Source organism: Orycteropus afer, unplaced genomic scaffold (genome assembly GCF_000298275.1).
Source record: "Orycteropus afer afer isolate SDZICR_OR568_19922 unplaced genomic scaffold, OryAfe1.0 scaffold00038, whole genome shotgun sequence".
In the NCBI taxonomy this organism is placed as follows: Eukaryota; Metazoa; Chordata; class Mammalia; order Tubulidentata; family Orycteropodidae; genus Orycteropus; species Orycteropus afer.
In genome coordinates, this window is record NW_006921625.1 from 13,220,023 (window position 1) to 13,240,235 (window position 20,213).

The following is a 20,213-nucleotide window of genomic DNA, read 5'->3' on the forward strand; positions in this document are numbered from 1 at the left end:
AGGAGGTGTAATCCATACTGGAGGCCGTAGTCTTTGATCTTCATCACTAAGTACTTCAAGTCCTCACTTTCAGCAAGCAAGGTTGTGCAATCTGCATATCGCAGGTTCTTAACGAGACTTCCTCCAATCATGATGCCTTCTTCATAGTCCAGCTTCTCAGATTATTCAGTGTACTTGAGGACAAAGGGAGGTAAACTGAGGAAGAAACATGAAATGTTTCTTTTTGGTTTGTGCTATCTGTAGGCGAAGAAGGAAGCAGCCAGAAGAGAGATATGAACCGAAAGAAAACAAAAAACCAGTTGCTGTCTTGTGGACTCCAGCTCACGGTGACTCTGTGTGTCACCGCATTGTGTTCCATAGGGGTTTCAACAGCTGACTCTTCCGAAGTGGATCACAGGACTTTCTTCCTTGGCACCTCTGTGTGGCCTTGAACCTTCAGTCTTTTAGTCAGCAACTGAGTGTGTTAACCATTTATGCCACCCAGGGACTCTGGGAGAGAACGAGGGAAAGGCCAGCGGTAGGATGTCTCTCTAAACTAAAGGAGACCCCCTTTGTCAGCAACAGGGCTGCAGGAGAGAGAAGGCATCAGGTAACAGCGGTGGCTCGAGTGGACAAGGAGCGAGAAAGGACCACTCTTTCTGACCCCTCTGCACCTCCTGTCCTTCAGGTTAGCTCCCAGTTCCACCTGGAACTGGAGCCCCACCTGTTCTGGGCTCCTGTGCAGGTGGCCTGCAGCTCCCACGCCGTTCCCTCCACGGAGGGTGGGGTGGGCACCACTGCTGGCTTCCCACCTGTGGTCCCTCATCCTCCTGCTCGGTACCCTCCCCGGGACTGAAGCCACTCCTCCTGGTCTCCACTGGTTTCTGTGGCAGCGCTGGGCACCAGGTGGCTCAGAGGACCAGGAGAGCAGAGGCACACAGCTAACCACACAAACATTAACTGGAGGAACTCGACTTTCAACGACTGTTAAAGCAACAAGGTGTAACACAGGAAATTCCATCTCATATACTTCTTTTGTGGCTTAGGTTTTTTTTTTTTTTTTTTCAATATTTGGCTTCACAAAGGGCATAAAACATTAACTTTTTTCTTTAATACACGTTAACATTTTGCTCTCTACAGTTAATTCCTCAATCCATCTGGAATTTGCTTTCATACATGGTTTGATGTTTAGTATTGTTTTATTTTTTATTTCAGATGGGGGAGGCATCACAATGTTTTCCATGTTTACCCCCGTCAGTGAGTTGATTCTGACTCACAGGTCCCCTAGAGGACGGAGTACAACTGTCCCATAAGGTTTCCAAAGCTGTCTCTGGTGGTGTGTTTAAGGCATTTGGCTGCTAATCAGGTCAGTGGTTCAAACCCAGCAGTTGCTCCGTGAAGGAATGATGAGGCAGTCTACCTCCGTGAAAATTTACAGCCTTGGTTTTTAATGTTGAAGAAAGCTGACTGCCACATTTTTCTCCCACAGAGCAGCTGGGGGGTTCAAACCATTGACCTTTTGGTTAGCAGTAGAGTCCTTAACCACTACACGACCAGGGTGCTTCTTTTCCATGCTTAGGAAGGCGCTTAATGCGGCTCTGGCACAGGCCCAGGCTCCTCTCACCCCTCTGCACTTTAACTTCTCAGAGCCCAGGGGATGTGGCGGCTTAGGTGGAGGAGAGGCAAACGCTGCTCAGGAAGGGCACACCATATCACAAAGGGTGTGTGCGCCGGCTTGAGCTTTTTTTGTGCTACCTCAAAGTTCAAAACATGCTGGAACACGGAAAGAAAGGTATTTGCCCGAGTGACTCAGACATGCCCCAGCGTTTTCCCACAGGCTCCTGCCCATCCCAAAATAACTGCAGCCCTGGCTCCCGTCCGCTGGCATACGGTTCCATCTGTATAATATTACAGAACAGCAGACAGACCGTCCACGTTCACACGGGAGCCTGCAGGAATGTGCAGCCCACAATGGGGCGCCATGCTAGGCTCCAGGACTGGGTGGGGATAGAGAAACACCAAGGGCAGAGGCCACAAAAGTAAGATATGTGGACTTACCAGAATCATCCAAAACACCAAGAGGGGCCTTGGTCAATGCCCTCCTTGTACAGAGGGCAAGAGTGAGGCCCAGAAAGAAAGAACTTGGCCCCAATTACACATCTGGGGATTACAGGGGAGAGTTGGTGGGAAAGCTGGATTCTCTACTCGTCAAGTGACAGCGGGTGATATTAATTACTGAGCAAACACCAGGTCAGCCCTGGAGTCATCAGATCTTCAGTCGAGACTTTCTGGGTGTCGTAGTTAGCCGGGGTGCTTTACGTGCCCAAGTCTAGACAACACTGGGGATCAGGAGGGGTCAGAGTGGTCCTGCCCTCAGAAGACTTGAGTCTTGTTGAAGAAATGGCAAAGACTTTAAAACATCCAGAAAATGACAGCACTAGCACGTAGACAACAGGGTGATGAGTGACAAAGTCTGTGAGCAAGCATGCAGTCCAAGTAGGGAAGGTTTCACTAAGAGGTGGGCTTCAGGGTGGGCGAGATCTGGACAGGTGGGTGGACAGGGTGCGTGTAGACATCAAAAGTGAGATGGGGACACAAAGGCAAGAGGAAGAATGAGAGCAGTTTAAAACCAAAGTAGGGATCTAGACCACAGTGAAGGCTCTATGTGGCTGTCAGAATAGACATCACCAAGGATGCTGATGCAATTTACAAGCAACAAATGTGGAACTGGGAAGAGATAAGGGATGGTCCTTTCCCTCATTTACCACAGTCCACACGGTGCACAGTGGGACACCAGAGTAGCCTTTGATGGCTCACAGACCTGGATTCAAATGCTGTCTCAGCTCCTGGCAAGTCTTCCTGTGTCAACTGTAAAACAAGATGTTAGTAAGAGCCAACTCTGGTCACATACCAGTACCACTTTCAATCTCTACAATTATTTAATATTTTTCCTCATTTTACAAATGAGCAATCAGGAAGGGAGACTATAGAACCCGTCCAGCCCCACGAAGCTGATCTGAACCCAGATTCAAGACTCTGCTCTAAATACGACGTTCTCCAAAAGGTACTGGGATTATTAAAAAGCTGAAAGTCCCAGCTACTTGGCAGATAATCAACAGATTTGTCCCCTGACTCCTACAGGGGTTGAGACAATTATGTTAGCAACTCTTGCAGCCAGCTCAATGCCTGACCTACTGCTTCCATGCAAGGCCCAGGGACCACCAACAGATAGGCCAAGACACCCCTATCCTGAGGTGCATGTCTCATTTAATTTGGATGACTGAAAACACTCTACCCACACGGAAGGGCTACTTACTGATGATGTTCAGTGATAAAAATGTCAGCTTAACTCAGTAACCACTACAGGAGCCTTGATGTTGTCTTCAGGCCACCCAGATGTCCAAGTCCCAAAAAGAAGTGGTCACATCCTTTACCTATGGCTCATTCTAAAAATAGTTTGGTAGCTCCTTCTGTTTACATGTTGTTTCTAGAATCAGTGGCATGTCTTTAGCAGTCAGCTTGAACTCCCCAATGAGTTTGCCCAGGAATGATGCTGGCACACTCCCATCTGGATGACGTCAATGTATCTCAGCAAGCTAAGAGTGGCAAGTACACCAGTGTGTATTTTTGTGCAGCATAGTCAGGCACCAACATTAAACTCCATACAGTCATGAGAATTCAGCCCAGTTCTCTTAAGTTAGGATACTCATTGGGATTGCCAAGACCTCAGGCCCATCTTTTGCTTTCTTTTCAAGTTTGTCAAGTGGTTAAAGAAAATCTAACACACATCTCCAAATTCTGGGGCTGTGGTCCTTCTCAGGCTTTGAAGAAGCACTGGCCCAGGAAGAGCACCTTCTTCCACCCAGTGGCTTCTGTGTACAGTTGGTCCCTAACCCAAGTGGCTTCTAGGAACTCAATCTGAGAAGATCAACTTGGTGCAGATCTGGTTTGGTGAGTCACAGGTACCAAATAAAGATGACCCCAAGACTCCCACAGAGCCCATTTCCAACCCCTAGTGACCTGGACTCCACAGAAGTTTTGGCAAGCCTCAGGCAATTCTGCAAACTCACTCCCCTGAGCACATCGGAACCATGTTAGCCCCCTGGTGCAGCCTGAGAGTGGCCTGAGGCTGGGTAGGCACAGAAGCAGCACAAGTAGCTCCTTGGCCATTGGCTGGGGCAGCGTGAAGGGGTGTAGTGGGCACAGTCCTGCTACCTGAGTTCATGGGCCCTGGGTTCCAAGCGGAACCTGAGACGGAAAACCAAGAGACCTCTTCTCTCACAAGCGGGGCCAGCAGAGACCTTCTGCAACCCAAAGCAGGCTCGCGATTGTGCCTGCCAGTTATTCTGATTGGCAATCCGGAAGCGACCACTCTTTCCAGAGTGTGAGAAACCACAAAGAATACTTTTGAGTTATAGTAATATTTTATTTTCTTTTTTTGAATGTAGAATTAAAGTCATCCAACATACAGATACCTCTATGGCTCCTTACACATTTTCTTCTATCTAAAGATCAGGTATTTTAACTATGAGATGAAGACAATCATCCCATTCAAATGGCAACATTTCTCAAGAATAGACTTGGTACTTATGTGATGGGAAAGCTGACTCCCATCTACTCCCAAAAACACTGCTTCGGTCCAGAGCTACAGGATGACAGCTCCTGGCTATGGCTAACATATGGTACCCATGCATAGAGAGGGCCCAGACAAGAAGCGATGGGGTTAAGCTTTGAAACCACAAGCGACCTCCTTTGCACAGAGTAAGGATAGAGAAGAAAAGCATCATCCTCCTTTTAGCCCTTTACGAGCATCTTGCCTCCACCGAGTTTTATTACTGCACACCACGTGGCTATGAAGAACAAAAACCAACTTATCTCAGGCCCTGAAATGCATGCAACTTAAACTCCCTAAAGCACTCAATCAATTCCAAGTCTCTGGGCCCAGTTTTGCCTCAGTGGGGACTATGGTGCTGCTGGGTTACCAGCTGTGTCTGTCGTGGTGGGGGGGTTTGGAGCTGCCGCTTCTTTGGCTTCTGGCTGCTGGGTTTCAGTTTGGGGATCCTCTCTGTTGCCGGAACTTTTCTTACTCTTGTCTGCTGCCTTGGTGCTCATCTCCATGATTTCCTGCAGTGGCTGATCGGTTTCAAGGGAGCTGGGCTGGAGTTCATAAACCTGCACTTGACCTGGAACATCTATGGCTTTCTGTTCAAGTTTCTCCAGGATGGTCTGAACCTTCCTGACGCCATCTCTCCTGGCCTGACGCACATCGGCTCGCCCTTCGGGGTCCACCGAATCCAGGGCCAGTAGCTCTTTGGTCAAATACTCTTCTATCATCAGGTACTTTTTGTCGGTCTTCTTGCCTTCGAAGTTGTCCACGGCTTTCTCCAGCCCCTGCACCTTCTCCAGGATGGCTTCTACTTTCAGCACACCTGGATGTTTTGGGGGGGCCTCGGCTTCTCCTGCTTTTGGAGGTGCGGCTTCTGTGGGGGCAGGGCTGGGGGCTGCCTTCTCTTCTGCAGCCACATTTTTAGGGGCTGAGGGGACGGCAGAAGGGCCAGGGCTGGGAGGACAAGGAACTGGAGCAGAGGGGACCTTGACTTCCACCTTCTCAGAGGCTGGTGGGGGCTTCTGGGAAACAGGCTTAGAATCTGCCTCTTTGAGGATCACTTGAATCGGGACGTGTCCAGGAGGGAGATCTGGTCCAGCGGGGCCTGGCTTACTTTCTGGTTTGTTTTCAGGCTGGGCAACAGGTGGAGGTTCTTGGTGGGTCATTGGCTGCTGAGAAGAAGACAGGACACAGAGATATGCTTAATAACTAAGTCGTAGGCAGTCGCTTGCAACTAGTACCAGTGCAAAGCAAAACCAAAAAAAAGGGGGTTTTGGTGCCGCCTTTGGTTTTCCTTTAAAAAGAAAAAACCTTCCCAACATAAGGAAAGTTTAAAAAAAAAGAATTAAACAACGAAGGGGCCAAACCACTGCTGTTTCCATTTATGACCTTGGTCTGTCTGTCTGTCACCTCCCACTGAACCTCTGTAGGAAGTATTCTTAGAGCAAACGTAAGAAAAGAAAACCAATATATTTTCAAAAATGAAAACTCAAAAACGGTGAGCTAATTCAGTCCCCACAGTTAAGGCAAGGGCTGGGGGATTCCTACGTCCAGGTGATACTGCCATGGACAAAGTGCTACTTGTACCCCCTTCTTCCACCACGGAGACCATCTCTGTGTAGGGTGTAACATTCTCACCTCCTGTTTCATCAAAGACACTAAGACACCTTTTTTTTTTTTTAAAGCCTGTTTTTGTTTGTTTGTTTTTAATGGAATCCCTGGGTGACATAAACTTGGGGCTAAGTGCTCAACCACTAGTCAAAAGGCTGGCAGTTCGAACCTACCCAGAAGTCCCTCAGAAGACACGCCTGGCCACCTGGTCCTGAAAGGTCACAGCCTTGAAAACTGTGACGCACAATCCTACCCTGCACCCACAGCGCTGCCACGAGTTGGAATCGATGCAACAGGCAGCAGCAGCAGTGGTTTTTTTCAAACCCATGAGAGTCTCATGGTTTCTGCCCAGACGGATGTGTTTTTCAAGAATAAGCAAGACGCCCAAAATAGTTAACCCTCTCAGAACCTGCATTAGCATGCCTGTGCCAGAGCTGGCTTGGCCGTGACGCACCATCTTCACACTGACTATCTGGTACAGGCCAGGATCCTCTGTAATGGGACCGACAGCGAGAGCCACGCATCCACAGCCGAGCTGTGCTGAACACAGAACGATCCTGGCTCTTCTGTCACGGGTGCAAACCTCCCAACAGCCTTTAAAAGCTCAGACACCTTAATTCCATCAACTGGGAAGTAACAGTTGGCCTACGTGACTGCTGAAACACTGCTCGGTTAAGCGGTCACTCTCCCCTCAGGTTCAGGTAGGTCAAATCCTCGCAAGCCTCCAAACAGGGATATCTGATTAAACCATCAAAGAGAGGGCACCATGTACCACAGGAAGGTGGTGAGAACAGGACTGGATGCGGTTTCACCCATTATGTGAGGCAGCATCTGTGCTTCTATCCCAGGGCTACTGAGCCTGAGGAAAGATCTGCTGGACACTTCACTGACCAACACCAGCCACCTCCAACAGGTCTCTCTGGCCAGCCCAGAAGTCCTCAACACTGGCCCTCACCACCCATGAACCAATCACACCCCTCTCTGGGTTTTAAAAACAACAGTTGCATAAGAGGAACTGACTCTGGAAATACTTAGGAGAAGGTATTCTACGGCCTGTACTCTCAAAAAATGTCAAGGTCATGGAAGCAAAGACAGGCCAAGGAACTGTTCCAGCTGGAAGGGGACTGAAGAGATGATGGCCACATGCAGTGCCTGTGGTCCTGGATTAGATCTTGAAATGACGTGGGGGGACTGCAGAAGGGAGATTTGAATATGGACTGGGGTTTCATAGTAATGAAACAAGGTTAAAGTCCCTGAATTTGATCACTGTACTATGGTTATGGGTGCGAATGCCTTCTCAGGAAATACTTGCTCAAGTATTTAGGATTAATGGGCAAGGATGTCAGTGACTAACTCTCAAACCATGGCTCAGCCAAGCAAAAGCTGGAGAAAGTTCAGAGGGTTCCCAGCCCCCCTCCTATGTTTCTGAGGAAAACCAGCCATTTCTAGAATCCCACCTACTCCCGTTCTGCCACGGGTACCCAAGGCACCTGCTCGAGTTCTTCCATGTGTGCCGACAACTAGCTTCCCATACCTGAGGCTTGTCGACGACAGGGTGCACACGCACGGGTGAGGGCGAGTGCACCGGTGTGCTGCTTCTGGCTGGCGAGCCCTCGCGGCTTGACACGCTCCGGGCGGGGGATCTGAACGGGGACACCGCTCGCAGGGGCCGGGGCTCCCAGTCATCGCCCTGGATCTTGTGGAACACGGGCTGGTGGGTCTGGTATTCACCCTGCTGCGCTGGGTAGTGGGTCTTCTGGGCTTGGTGGAGGCAGGGCTGGGCTGCGGCCCGGCCCGCGTTCTGCTCGTGGATCACAGGGATGGGGATGTAGCCCCGGGGCAGCTGGTGGCTGCTCAGGCTGCTCCTGCCAGAGGAGGGCAGGCTGGCCGTGGAAGAGGACGACGAGCAGTCCGAGGCGGCCGGAGACTGCGATCGCTGCAAGACAGAGGACAGGCATGGGCCCATGCACAGAGACTGCGATCGCTGCAAGACAGAGGCCAGGCATGGCCCCATGCACAGAGACTATGATCACTGCAAGACAGAGGGCAGGCATGGCCCCGTGCACAGAGCCCTGCCAAGGTGCTCCAACGCCAGCGGGGCAACACATGTCATAAGACCCCTCCCTCCCATCTGTAAACATGCTGGTTTTCAGAGTATAGTGTCAAGACTGGGCTAAAGATGGAGATGAGACCCTCACTCCCTGGGCCGTTCTGAAAACTAACAACGTCTGTGGACGTGGCTTAGTGCAGGTTCTGAGGCACAGGCTTAGTTCTTACTACGTGGCACTTGTGCCCTCTCTCCTGACCCCCTTTCTCTATTAGCCTGCAGACAACTCCACTGACCCCTGGATCTGCACCCTCTGCGTGGCCAGGGCAGGCTGGCTTTGAAGGGCCCTGCCAGCTTCAACGTGCTCCGATTTCTCTTATATGTCATGTGCTGATAGGCTACTTTTGATTTTTAAAACACAAACATTACAAATACAAGTACTGCTTCTCCAAGAAAGGAGTTGCTGGGTGGTGCAGTGAACAGTCTCAGCTGCTGACAGAAAGGCGGGTGTTTCGAGTCCACCCAGACGTGCCCTGGAAGAAAGATGTGGTAATCCACTTCCGAGAAATCAGCCACCGAGCACCCTCCGGAGCGCAGTCCTACCCGCCCCCATGTGGGGGTGCCAGGAGCCGGGGTCCACCCCTCGCGGATGGCGGTCAGTGGCTCCCCAGGAAAAGACAAAGCCCCCTCCCGGTGTCCTCACTGCTGTAATCACTCATGCCAGGCAGGCCCTGAAGCTAAAAAGATTGGGAACAAAGCCGAGGGAGGCAACATGGCTCTGGGTGCAGGCAGGAAACAGGGCCTGTATGCAGAGCTGGGCCAGCGACTCAGGTATGACGTGCGGACAGGAAAACAGAGAGGGCCTGCACGGGAATCCCGCCAGGGTCCACCGCCCTCCAGCCTTAGCCAAGCCCCGCGCCAAGGACTGTTCTTTAGAGTCAGTCCCCACATCCATCAACCCGCCCTGAGGTGTTCGGCTTCAGGCTTCAAAGCTGTCTTAGTGCTGCTGCCTCCTTGACCCCCAGTGTGGCTATCCTTTGAAGCTGCAGATCCGTGATCCGTGAGGAACCTGAGGGCAAGCATGGTGTCTCATTTTCATACAAGCACTTAGTACTTATGCATATGTACTGAGATGAATGCAACAGTGACACACGGCTACCTCCATGTTTCTGAAGTGGAAAACCAGATGTGAATTAAGGAACAATAGGGAAGGAGCAGGAGGCCAGGCCCTTGGTCCTGCCACTCACACTTGGACAAGGCATCTTATCTCTCTGAGCCCATATGCCTGAACTACAAGAAGGCCATGTGATCCCACCCCTCCCAGCCCCTCCCCCATGAAACAGGGATAACGTGGGGCTGTTGGGCGTCTTTTGTCAGGTGACCTCAGACACTGCAGGCCCCCGCCCAGGTGCTGCATCAGGACCAGGGCCCAGCCTGAGAGGCCAGCAGCTCAGGTGTGCGCCCAGGCCTCTCCTCACCTCAGGCCTGTGGGTGGTCAGGGGCTGGGCTGCCGCAGCTGCTGCTGTCTGTGCACACTGTTTCTCTGGCGGGGCGGCCTCCCCCATGCCCCGCAGAGGTGACTGGGGCCTCTGAGGAGCTGCTGCTGCTGCTTCGGTTCGGAATCGCTGCGTCCCAGGCTGGGGATAGACGTGGAAAGGGCGCCGGCTCTCGATGCCTTCGTGGAGGACAGGAATGGGGATGTAGCCGGGTCGGAGCTGCGGGTACACAGGGTGGCCTTCTCTACTGGGCAGCAGCCTGGAGCCTTCCCTGGAAGGGCCGTTTGCAGAGGATGGAGCTTCCTAAAACGAAAAGAGAAGCACAGACCAGTCAGGAACTGGGAGGGAAAGCCCCCGAACAGGAAAGCAGAGCAAGGTGATGAGCGCTCTGACCTCCCACAGAGCTATCCGGTCCCCAGGGGTCAGCCAGGCCGCCCAAGGCCAGGGCACATGGCGGCTCCACAGCCCTCAACGCCCCCTCCCCTACAGAGGCTGCTGCGGGGGCCAGCATTAAGAACTAGGGGCACAGAGAGAAAGCAGGCCCAGCCAGGGCATCTGTCGAGCACAAGACCAAAACAAACCCAACCCAACTCAGTCACCCCCATTGGGTTTCCAAGGCGGTAAAACTCTATGGAAGCAGATGGCCCAGTCTTCCTTCCTCAGAGTGGCTGGTGGGTTTGAACCACCAACCTTCTGGTTAGCAGTCAAATGTCTTAGGCACCGTGCCACCAGAGCTCCTGGTTGAGCACAAGGGAGGCCCCAATTTCCCAAGCCGGGAAGACAGGTTTCTTTTCCAGGTGACCGTTGTCACCTGTGCACGTAGGAGAGCTCCTGACAGGACAAGCATGGGGCAGGGCTCCCCTGTCCCGGAGGGTCACCATGAGTCAGGATCAACTTGACAGCACACCGCCCCCACAGCTTCCTGACAACACAGCGTGGACTGGACCCAAAGACAAAACACTGGCAATCTTGGCAGAGAAAGGGTGAGGTGGAGGGCAGGCTACCTCCAAAGGAAGATTTCCAGAACAAGCTGCAAGAAGGGAGGACACGGGAGTGCAGCAGCCACGCAGGACGGGAAGGCAACTGGCACCAACCGCGCTGGTCGGTCTGCGATGCCAACTAAGCCCGCTGGGGCGAGGCGTGGTTGGGGACCCTCTCACATCCTCTCAGGAAGTTCTCCTTTCAGTGGCCCAGCTATTTTGGGACCCTTGAGAAGGACAATTTCCAAATGTACTACAGGAAGAGATCTTATTTCAGACAACATGGCTGGCCAGTCACTACCAGGCAGTATCATCTGTCACCAAGCAGAGGCAAGTCAACAAGGCCACAGCTCCTAACTACCTCTGAGCAGTGAAAGGGCCCTTTATAGAGGGAGCCCCTGGGTAGTGCAACAGTTAGTGTGCTTGACTGCTAACCAAAAGGTTGGAGGTTCAAGTCCCCGGAGATGCCTCAGAAGACAGGTCTAGAAATCTATATTTAAGAAACCAGCCACTGCAAACCCTGCAGAGCACAACTCTACTCTGACAAACATGAGGCTGCCACACGTCAAAGTCAACGTGACAGCAACTGGTCTGGTTACAGAGGAGGGAAGCCATCGATGTGTGTTACTCTCGCATGTCCAAGTAGGTCAACTATTAAGGAGAGTACTCCTTCCTTAAGGAAGCATTGCTCTGCATGGCAAACAAGCTTGCAGGGTGTAATTCCTACAACTGCAAATTGGAAGAAAGGAGGGCCGACTTGCGCTTCGCTTGGTGGATCATTTTCATTTTGCAATGCGCTCCTCCTGTATCTGTGTACAGGCACGGTACCAGGTGGCTGACCCGGGATCGAGCCCCGTCAGGTCCCTCAACTGCTTCTCCCCTGCTGAGACCCGACTCCTGGAGTAGCTCCAGCACACAGGAAAGGCAGGGGTGTCACCGTGTCCTTGGGGACGTTTAGCAGACAGGCACTCTCAGATTAGAGTCTCCCACGTGCTCAGGACAGCAGCATTATTTTAGCCAGCCTGGCTCTCAGGTCACCCAAGAGCAGGGAGCAGGTCCAGGCCTCACTGTCAGGCTCTGCAAGGGAACCAGGAAGAGGCGGGAAAAAAGCCACTGCTCCAGTGTGGAGCCATCACGCATCTCCTGGGCCCTTTCTTCCACCGTGTGTGTGTGTGTGTGTGTATGTGTGTGTGTGTGTCTGCGCACGTGCAGAACACAGCATGAGCCCTGGGACATCAGCTTTCTGGCTGCACAGGGCCTCACTGTTTCTCCCCAGCTGTGTAGAGAAGCCTCGCAGTCTGAATCTCCAGGGAGCCTAGCAGTTAGCACACCCTCATCCATGCCTGCTCCTGGGCGAACGTGCTACAGGGCACCATGAGGTTACGCCACAAGCAAGGCACAATCCCCGCGGTCAAGGGGCTTACAAGGTCACATCCGGATGCAATGAGACAAGCAGAAAGCCAAACTAGCTTGAGAGTGTGACGGGCCCTGTGGTGGGGGAGATGTAACCCACGTTCAGTTTTCACCTCTAGCAGGGACAGTTCTGTGATCTTGGGTAATTCCCTGAAGCTCCGTGAGCCTTCGTTTGCTCATCTGACAAATGGAGTAGCAACACCCATGCTGCAGGCTGTCGTGGGGGGACAGGAGAGCACACATGGAGAAGGACATGCCAGTTCCCACGAGACGGCACCAGCTGGACCCCAGAGTGTCAAAGGACTCAAAACTGTTGGACAAAACTGATGGATGGCGACAGAATCAGGATGGGCTGCCCTGGAGGAATGGTAATAACCAGACAGAGTCTTGAAGAAACCTCTGAGGTGATGGAAATGTTCTCCTTCTGGGCGGTGGTAATAAGGGCGCATACCTCGCTTATGTTGGACACGACAACTGGAAAGACCAACCGCTGGAAAAGGACATCAAGTCCGATCAAGTGGCAGGCAAAGGAAAACGAGGGAAGCCTTCAGGGAGACAGACTGACATCACCACTGAAGCAATGGAGTCAAACATACCAGTGATCGTGAGACAGGGTAGGACCAGGCCATGCTTCATTCTGCTATACGTAAGGCAACCATGAGTCGGAGCTGACCCCCATACCACCCTGCCCATCCCCTGCCACACCTCATCCCTCCTCTCCGATTTTAATAGGCGAAGGCTGCCGACCCACTATCCCCTCAGCTGGCTGCTGGCTGCACCCTCCTTCCCCTCTCCTAAGGCCCGGAATTCTGAGATGGGCCTGGCCTGGTTCCTCCTGGGGGAAGTGCCCTGGATCCCAAAGTCACTGGAACCAGGCTGCCAGAGCGGTGCACTTCAGTGAATGTACTCTGTGCCTCAATTAAGAGTAAGGGAGGGGTGGAGAGGGGGAGGAATCCTGCCTGCCTGCCTAAGGGGCCATGGCAACAGAGACTGCTTCCTGGAGCCAATACTCAGGACAGGGCTTGAAAGATGGGCTGTGTTTGGGTCCATAGCAGAAAAGATGTGGGCATGACAGGCAGGGGTGGTGGGGTCAGAGCAGGAGCTGGAAGGCGAGTGCTGGGCTGAAGGAGACGACTGGCTGCGGGCGCAGAAGGCCGGGCTGGAAGTGAGAGCACAGTCCACTGGCCCGAGTGCTGGGCGTCATAATGAGAGACGCCTCAGAAGACAGGAGGGACCAAGAGAAACCAGGCTACATTAGGACATGAGGGAAGATGTCAGGGGAGAGAGGAGCCCAGGAAGAGGAGGAGGAGGAGGAGGGATGGAAAGTCTTCTGTGGCTGGCAGGACGTGAGGGGCGGCCTCCAATTCAGGCTGGAGCTTGGGGCCGAATGACCAATGACGCTGCCCACTGGCACAAGCTGGAAGACGGGGTGATGAGTACGGCCCAGAGGCTGCTCTGCCTACTCCTAACATCCAGACTCCTGCCGCGCAGCAAATGAACAGCCCACTGTGCCATTTTCAGAGACCACTGCATGTCTCTTCCTGAGTTTCACGTCCGAAAGCAGCCCCTTCCCACTTGGGGTACTTTGTTTTAAAAAGTACTGCTTTAGGTGAATAAAAAGTGCCACCAGCTTCACAGAAGGGAAAATTAAACATTTCTTCATAAATGAAAAAGGACCCCTTGCGGCACAGTGGGTAAACACTCAGCTGCTAGCCAGCCGAAAGGTCGGCACTTCAAACCTACCAGCCACTCTGCGGACAAAGACGAGGCAGTCCACTTCCATAGAGATTACAGCCTTGGAAACTGTATGGAGCAGTTGCTGTCCTATAGGGTCACTGAGTCAGAATCAAGTTGATGGTAATGGATTCTAACATAAATGAATAATTTAAACCACAAATGAAACTCTCAGGCACCATCAGGTCTGTCCTGGGAGGTCTGACGTCACCTTCTAATGTTGCTACCTGCTCCTCAGGATCCTGCCAACGGTACCTGCAGTCCTGATGCTTCCTCTTAACTACCCACTACCTTCTACAAAGACCATCTGAAAGAGTTCAACTGTCCTTCTTATCTTCTATATGTTTTCATCAGTCTATCTAGTAAGGGGGAAAAGGATACTATTTTCCAAATCAGAAAAATGAAACAAAAAATGTTTTAAAATATGATTCCCCTAGTGTGTGATTAAAACATGTCTCTTCAGTCCCACAGGGTGTGCCCTCAAGTTCAAGCACAAGCCCATGGCAGCAGCATGCATCTGAGGTGAGACTCACTACCTGCCCAATTCTGCCTTTAGTGGGGTCCTAGGGACCCAGGACAAGGTGGTGAGTCAGCCTCCTCAGAGTCTGTCTTCTCCAGGAGCTCCGTGTGATCTCGTGACAGGGATGGGGTGCAGTCACAATGACAGAACGGGTGATGTCAGTCCACGCCTCCTCACCACAGCCTGCGTGGGCAGCTTCTGAAGGAGCCGTGACGGCATCACAGGGCGTCTTTTCCCATGCAGCTCAGTCCACTGTCCTCTCTTCAGGTAAAGGCATCAGGAGCACACAGACGCAATGTCCAGTTAGGAAATGAAAGCCCAGGGGCCGAGTCCTGACTCTCACTGCTCCTCCTGTTACACTATTTACAAAACGACTCGGGTCATTCCTCCCATTGCGTGCGTCTGTTGTTGTTTCAAAATCCTCTGAGGCAGGTCTCAGCGCACCAAACAACTCCATGAGATGGGCCAGGGTAAAAAGCAGAGAAAAATTACCCCAGAGAAGCCAAACTCTGCTCTCCTAAGGACAAGTTATCAATAGTATTTATTGTTGTCGGTGCTACACAAGAAAGCATGGAATCAGGTTCTGTGTGAGTAGATGGGCTTGTCTGCTCAAGTGCATGTCTGAACTTCGAATCTGGTCTTAACAACAATGTGGACACTAAGGGGACAGCTGGGAGCTGTGGAAAGACATCGCACTGGGATCTGAATCCCAAAACTGCTTCCAACTGTGTGACAGAAACCTTAGTTCCCTCAGCTATAAAGTAAGAGGGAGGCCCAGAAAGGTTGTGAGAGCAGTGGCTCTCACTCTATGGGGCCTCAGAAGCACTCTGGGGGATGACGGAAACTGCAGACCATGAGTGTGATTCTGGAGGTGTGCGCTGGAGCCCAGCCAAGACTGCCCTGAGAAACTCCGAGGCGCCTTCCAGTTCTGACCGTCACAGCTGGTTTCCAAAGGCCCTTCTAGCATTCCAACTCATGGGACCCTAGAGGACAGAGCAGAACTGCCCCATAGGGTTTCCAAGGCTTAATCTTTATGGAAGCAGACTGCCTCATCCTTCTCCTGTGGAGCGTGTGCTTACAACTGCACACAGCAGCCGAGTGCTTCACCACTGCACCACCAGGGCTCCTCTCTAGCTCGAAACATCTAAATAAAGCTCCAAAACAAGGAAAATTAATGCCAGGGAAATCTAAAACCTATCACTCCTATTACTGTTGTTAGGTGTTGTTAGGTGCTGCCTGACCCACAGTGACCCTTTGTACAACAGAAAACACTGCCTGGTCCTGTGCCACCCTCACAACTGCTGTCATGCTTGAGCCCATCTTCACAGCCACCGTGTCAACCCACATCGCTGTTTCCCTGTTTTGCTGGCGTGATACTCTTCTCCAGGAGCTGGACCCTTCTGACAACACGACCCAAGGATGAGACACATAGTCTGGCCATTCTCACTTCTCAGGACACTCCAGCTATACTTTCTCCAAGACAGATTCGTTTGTTCTTCTAGCAGTCCATGGTACATTCACTATTCTTCACCAACAACACAATTCAAATGCATCAGCTCTTCTGTGGTCTTTTTATTCATTGTCCAGCTCTCACACGCATACGTTGTTGTTGTTGTTATGTGCTGTCGAGCTGAGGCAGTATCACTACGGAAGTAGGATTGCCCGACCTTCCTTCCGAGGATTGGCTGGTGGTTTTGAACCGCCAGCTTTCTGGTTAGCAGTCAAGTGCTTTAGCCACTATGCTACCAGAGCTCCTCACACGCATATGAGGCTACTGAAAATACCATAGCTTGGATCAGGCACACCTTAGTCCTCATAGTGACATCTCTGCAGCCAATTTGCCCAATGCGATACATCATTGGATTTGCTGACCGTTGCTTCCATGAACAATGATTGTGGATCCAAGTAAAATGAAATCCTTGACAACTTCAATATTTTATCTATTTATCATGATGTTGCTTATTGGCCCAGTTGTGAGGACTTTTTTCTGTTTTATGTTGAGGTCTAAACCATACTGAAGGCTGTAGTCTTTGATCTTTATCAGTAAGTGCTTCAAGTCTTCCTCATTTTCAGTGAGCAAGGTGAAATTATTCTTAACTGCTGTTGCTGTTGTGTTGTTATGTGCTGTCGCGTCTCACCCGACTCACAGCGACCCCTCCTTGGGTTTCCAAGGCGGTATCACTACGGAAGTAGAGGAGTGGCTGGTGGATTTGAACCACCAGCCTTCTGGTTAGCAGTCAAGTGCCTTAGGCGCTATGCTACCAGAGCTCCTATTCTTAGGTACACTCAAATCAAATTAGGAAGGGGACCTGACTACAACCAAGAAGAAGAGACAGGAGCAGAGTGTGTCCTTTGGACCTGGAGTTCCTATGTTGGGAACCTCCTAGACTCAGGAGACAGAGCGAGCTGTAACACAGGAGAAGATAAGAAACGGTGCGAAGCAGCAGATGAATGGTGGCAGCAGAGGCGACAGAACCAAGAGATGGTGCCGTGGGCTTCTCAGCCCATGGAGCGACAGAGTTGAGTGCCTCTGGCCCAGAGGCTTGGGGGCAGAGTGGGGTGCCTCTGGGCGCTTACTGGTAGAGCTCCAGAGCTTTGTAGCACTTGCCCAAGCGGGACAGAGGTCCTGCTGGCCCCAAAAAGCTGGAGGGGCCAACGACCAGAGGCAGACCTCCACATGGCTAAGAGCTTGTTCTGATGGAAGAACTCTATCTTGAATTGTTTCTCATCCTGAACTGTAACCTGTCATTTCCCTAAACCTCATAAGCGTGAAATCAATAAACAAAAGTAAATCCAATTAGGAATCGCCGGAACTCCAGGTGCCCCGCCCGCCGCAAATTTCATATTTCAAGTGAAGAGGAAAGTGCTGACCCCAACAGAAGTCCCTGTGCCTCAAAAGCAGGCCAGAAGCACAGTGCTTAGGCACCTGCTAGGAAGATGAGGACCGCTGTGCTGGGGACATCGAATCACCTCAGCTACTTTCAAGGACAGCTACGGAGGAAGGTATGCCTGGACCTACCCACCCTGTGTATTGGCTCCCTGTACAATGAATGTCCTCCAAGCCATAAAAATGGGTCCCTGTTTGTCCCAGAGCTCCAGTCTGAATTAAGGATAACAACAAAGGTACCTCTTAGGGTTGTCCCGCAGCACTTCCGCTCAACAACACTGGAGCCCGAAAGTAGGACACAGATTTTATTAAGTGGGTTTTCAGGCCAGAAGAGCCCTCATGGGTCAGATGTCGACTTTTACTAACGATAGTTTAAAACTTCCAAAACAAAGAAAAAACCCAACTGAAACCCACTGCCATCAAGTCAATCCCAACTCATAGTGATCACATAGGACAGAGTAGAGCTACCCTATGGGATTCCCAAGGCTGTTGATCACTACGAAAGCAGACTTCCTCATCAAACAAAGGGGGGGAAAAAAAAGATGGAAGGCAAACAGGGATTCTGGAACTCCCCATCTAGCTAGGACCTGGTTTAACACTAAATGGTTTGGCTCACCTCTACCTGGCAGGAAACAAAAAACAAGGAAAATTTTGCTCAAAAGCACCACCAGAGAGTTCAGCGTCAACATCCTACACATATGGCCCATATGTAATTAACAGGCCACGTAAATGAATGAAATGTTGTTGCCAGTTTGGTCTACACATATTCATGGCATCCCTACAGCCGATCAAAAACATGTCTGCTCCTACTGCAAGGGAGACAGGGGCCTGCCCGCCACCCCTAGTGCTGTGTTGGGCACAAGATAGCCCCTGGATAAACTGAATTATAAGCCGAGTTCCACGTGCCACCAAAGTTCAGTTACTACACGGCTGAGGAATCAGGTTCTGTCCTGAGATCCCCAGTAAGACAGGAGTCTGTGCTGACCATGAACTCTGTGAGCACCATATTTTCACACAAACAATGCACATGTTATATGGGTTTTCTGCCAACTATGCAACCTCCTTGCACATGAGTTTCCTATGTGTGTGTTATATGTGAAGAAACACAGGGGTTGCCAGGCACTGTTACTGGAGATTGACATGATATGCCACGTCTGCTATTTGTTGCTGTTGTTATGTGCCTTCAAGTCGGACCCAACTCATAGCGATCCCTCCTTGGGTTTCTGAGGCAGTATCACACCATGGAAGTAGATTGCCCAACCTTCCTTCCGACGAGTGGCTGGTGGGTTTGAACCGCCAGCCTTCTGGTTAGCAGTCAAATGTCATGTCTTAGGCACTATTCCACCAGAGCTTGCTATTAGAAGAAGGTGAAAAAAAAAAAGTGAGGTTATTTTATCCTGGGATTAATGAGATGGGCGTCGGTAAACTGCTTTAATGGTGAAACTTGTTGCTTCTCTTTGCAAACTCACAGGCAAGCTGGGACGGGCAGCAGAAGCCTGGCCCGCAGGCTGGCACCCTGGGCTCCAGTCCCAGCCCTGCCTCTCACCAGCTGCAGGACTGAGACAGGACTCCTTGCTACTAAGTCTCTGTTTCCCCAGCTATAATGTGCAGATACCCACTCCTCCTAGGGACTTTTGCTTGATTTAAATGAAATAAAGCAAGAGAAAATCTTTGTAATCTCAGACCATTCCCTGCTCCCCACAGTCAAGTTCCTTCACCACTCACACAGCTCTCAATGGAGACCAAGCCTTTCCTGACCAACAGTTGGTCTGGTCTATGGTTTGAAACCCTCATTCCTCAGAGATTCTTCCCAAATTGGTAATGAGCCCCTTAGACCTAGAAGCCCCTTTATCTGAGGGCTGAAGATGAAAGCTTTTAGGAACACTATTAGTCAGGGTGCCAAATTCTCTGCCAAGAACTGTGTGGAAAGTTCCAGAGTCTGGAAGTCAAAACTGCCAAAAAGACCACTGTAGGGATTCCACACTCTAAAACCCCTCTCCCTCCAACAGGCCCTGTAAGTGTGCTCTGCTGAAGAGGGCCGTAGGGCAGAGAGCCTCACCTGAGCATCAAACCCAGCCTGCATCGACCGTGCTGTTTCCTGGGGTTCCAACCCCTGCTAAGAACCTGTCTTCACCTCAGATGCACTGAACAGAATCCACCTTTTAATAAGGTGATTCTCACAGATCTTACAGATTCTTATGCATACATAAGAATCAATCACTTGACCACTTGAGTCAGAATATCTGGGGTGGAAATTCAAATTCTCAGCAGGGGGCTGAACCTGAATAAACCCGTTCAAAACCCTGGCTGAGGGGAACAGTAACCCCAGGCAGGGTCCTTGCACACCCCAACACCTGGGAGAGAAAAGCCTAGCCAGGCAGGGGCTCTGCCGAGGAAGAGGACAGCCTCTGGGTCTCATCAATGTGGCTCCCCCAGCCCCAGGGCGCTGTCCTGGCTACTGAGGCAGGGCAGTCCCCAGTTGGACAGTGTGCTGGGGACCTAGTCAGCTCCCCACTTCCCCACAGCTCCCCCCACCCACACTCCTGAACAAGTCCAAGTAGCAGATGTGGGAACTGGGATGTGGCTCAAGGTCACATGGGATGGGTGCAGAGCCAGGGGGAGGGGCTCATGGCATTGGGGAAATAAAAAAATACCTACTTCCTCTTCAGAGAAAAAGTAAAGACCAGCTTTACAGTCTAGAACCGTGAACCACGGATGCAAAGGGACCTCCAGCAGCCAGCTGTCTGAGCTCGGCTAATGAGACCAGGGAGAGGGTCCAGGCCCATTGCCACAGGTTCCTCAGGAACTGGGGCCACACTAAAGGAGTCCTGGTGGCACAGTGGTTAAAGCGCTCCACTGCCCACCCCAAAGTCTGTGGTTGGAAACCACCAGGCACTCCCAGAGAGAGAGAGAGAGAGAGAGAGAGAGAGAGATGTGGCA

The 20,213-nt window shown here is 51.5% G+C and overlaps 1 protein-coding gene across 1 annotated transcript in view; it reads right to left on the minus strand.

Annotated features, from left to right (window-relative positions):
• Nucleotides 1-4,941: 4,941 nt before the first annotated feature.
• Nucleotides 4,942-20,213, minus strand: part of BAG3 (BAG cochaperone 3) — a 25,267-nt gene continuing 9,995 nt past the window's right edge. The window contains exons 2-4 of the mRNA XM_007936836.1: nucleotides 9,722-10,042; nucleotides 7,731-8,132; nucleotides 4,942-5,757 (exon numbers count right to left, since the gene is read on the minus strand). Of these exons, the coding sequence (XP_007935027.1) occupies nucleotides 4,942-5,757; nucleotides 7,731-8,132; nucleotides 9,722-10,042 (1,539 nt within the window). The remainder of the gene's footprint in view (nucleotides 5,758-7,730; nucleotides 8,133-9,721; nucleotides 10,043-20,213) is intronic.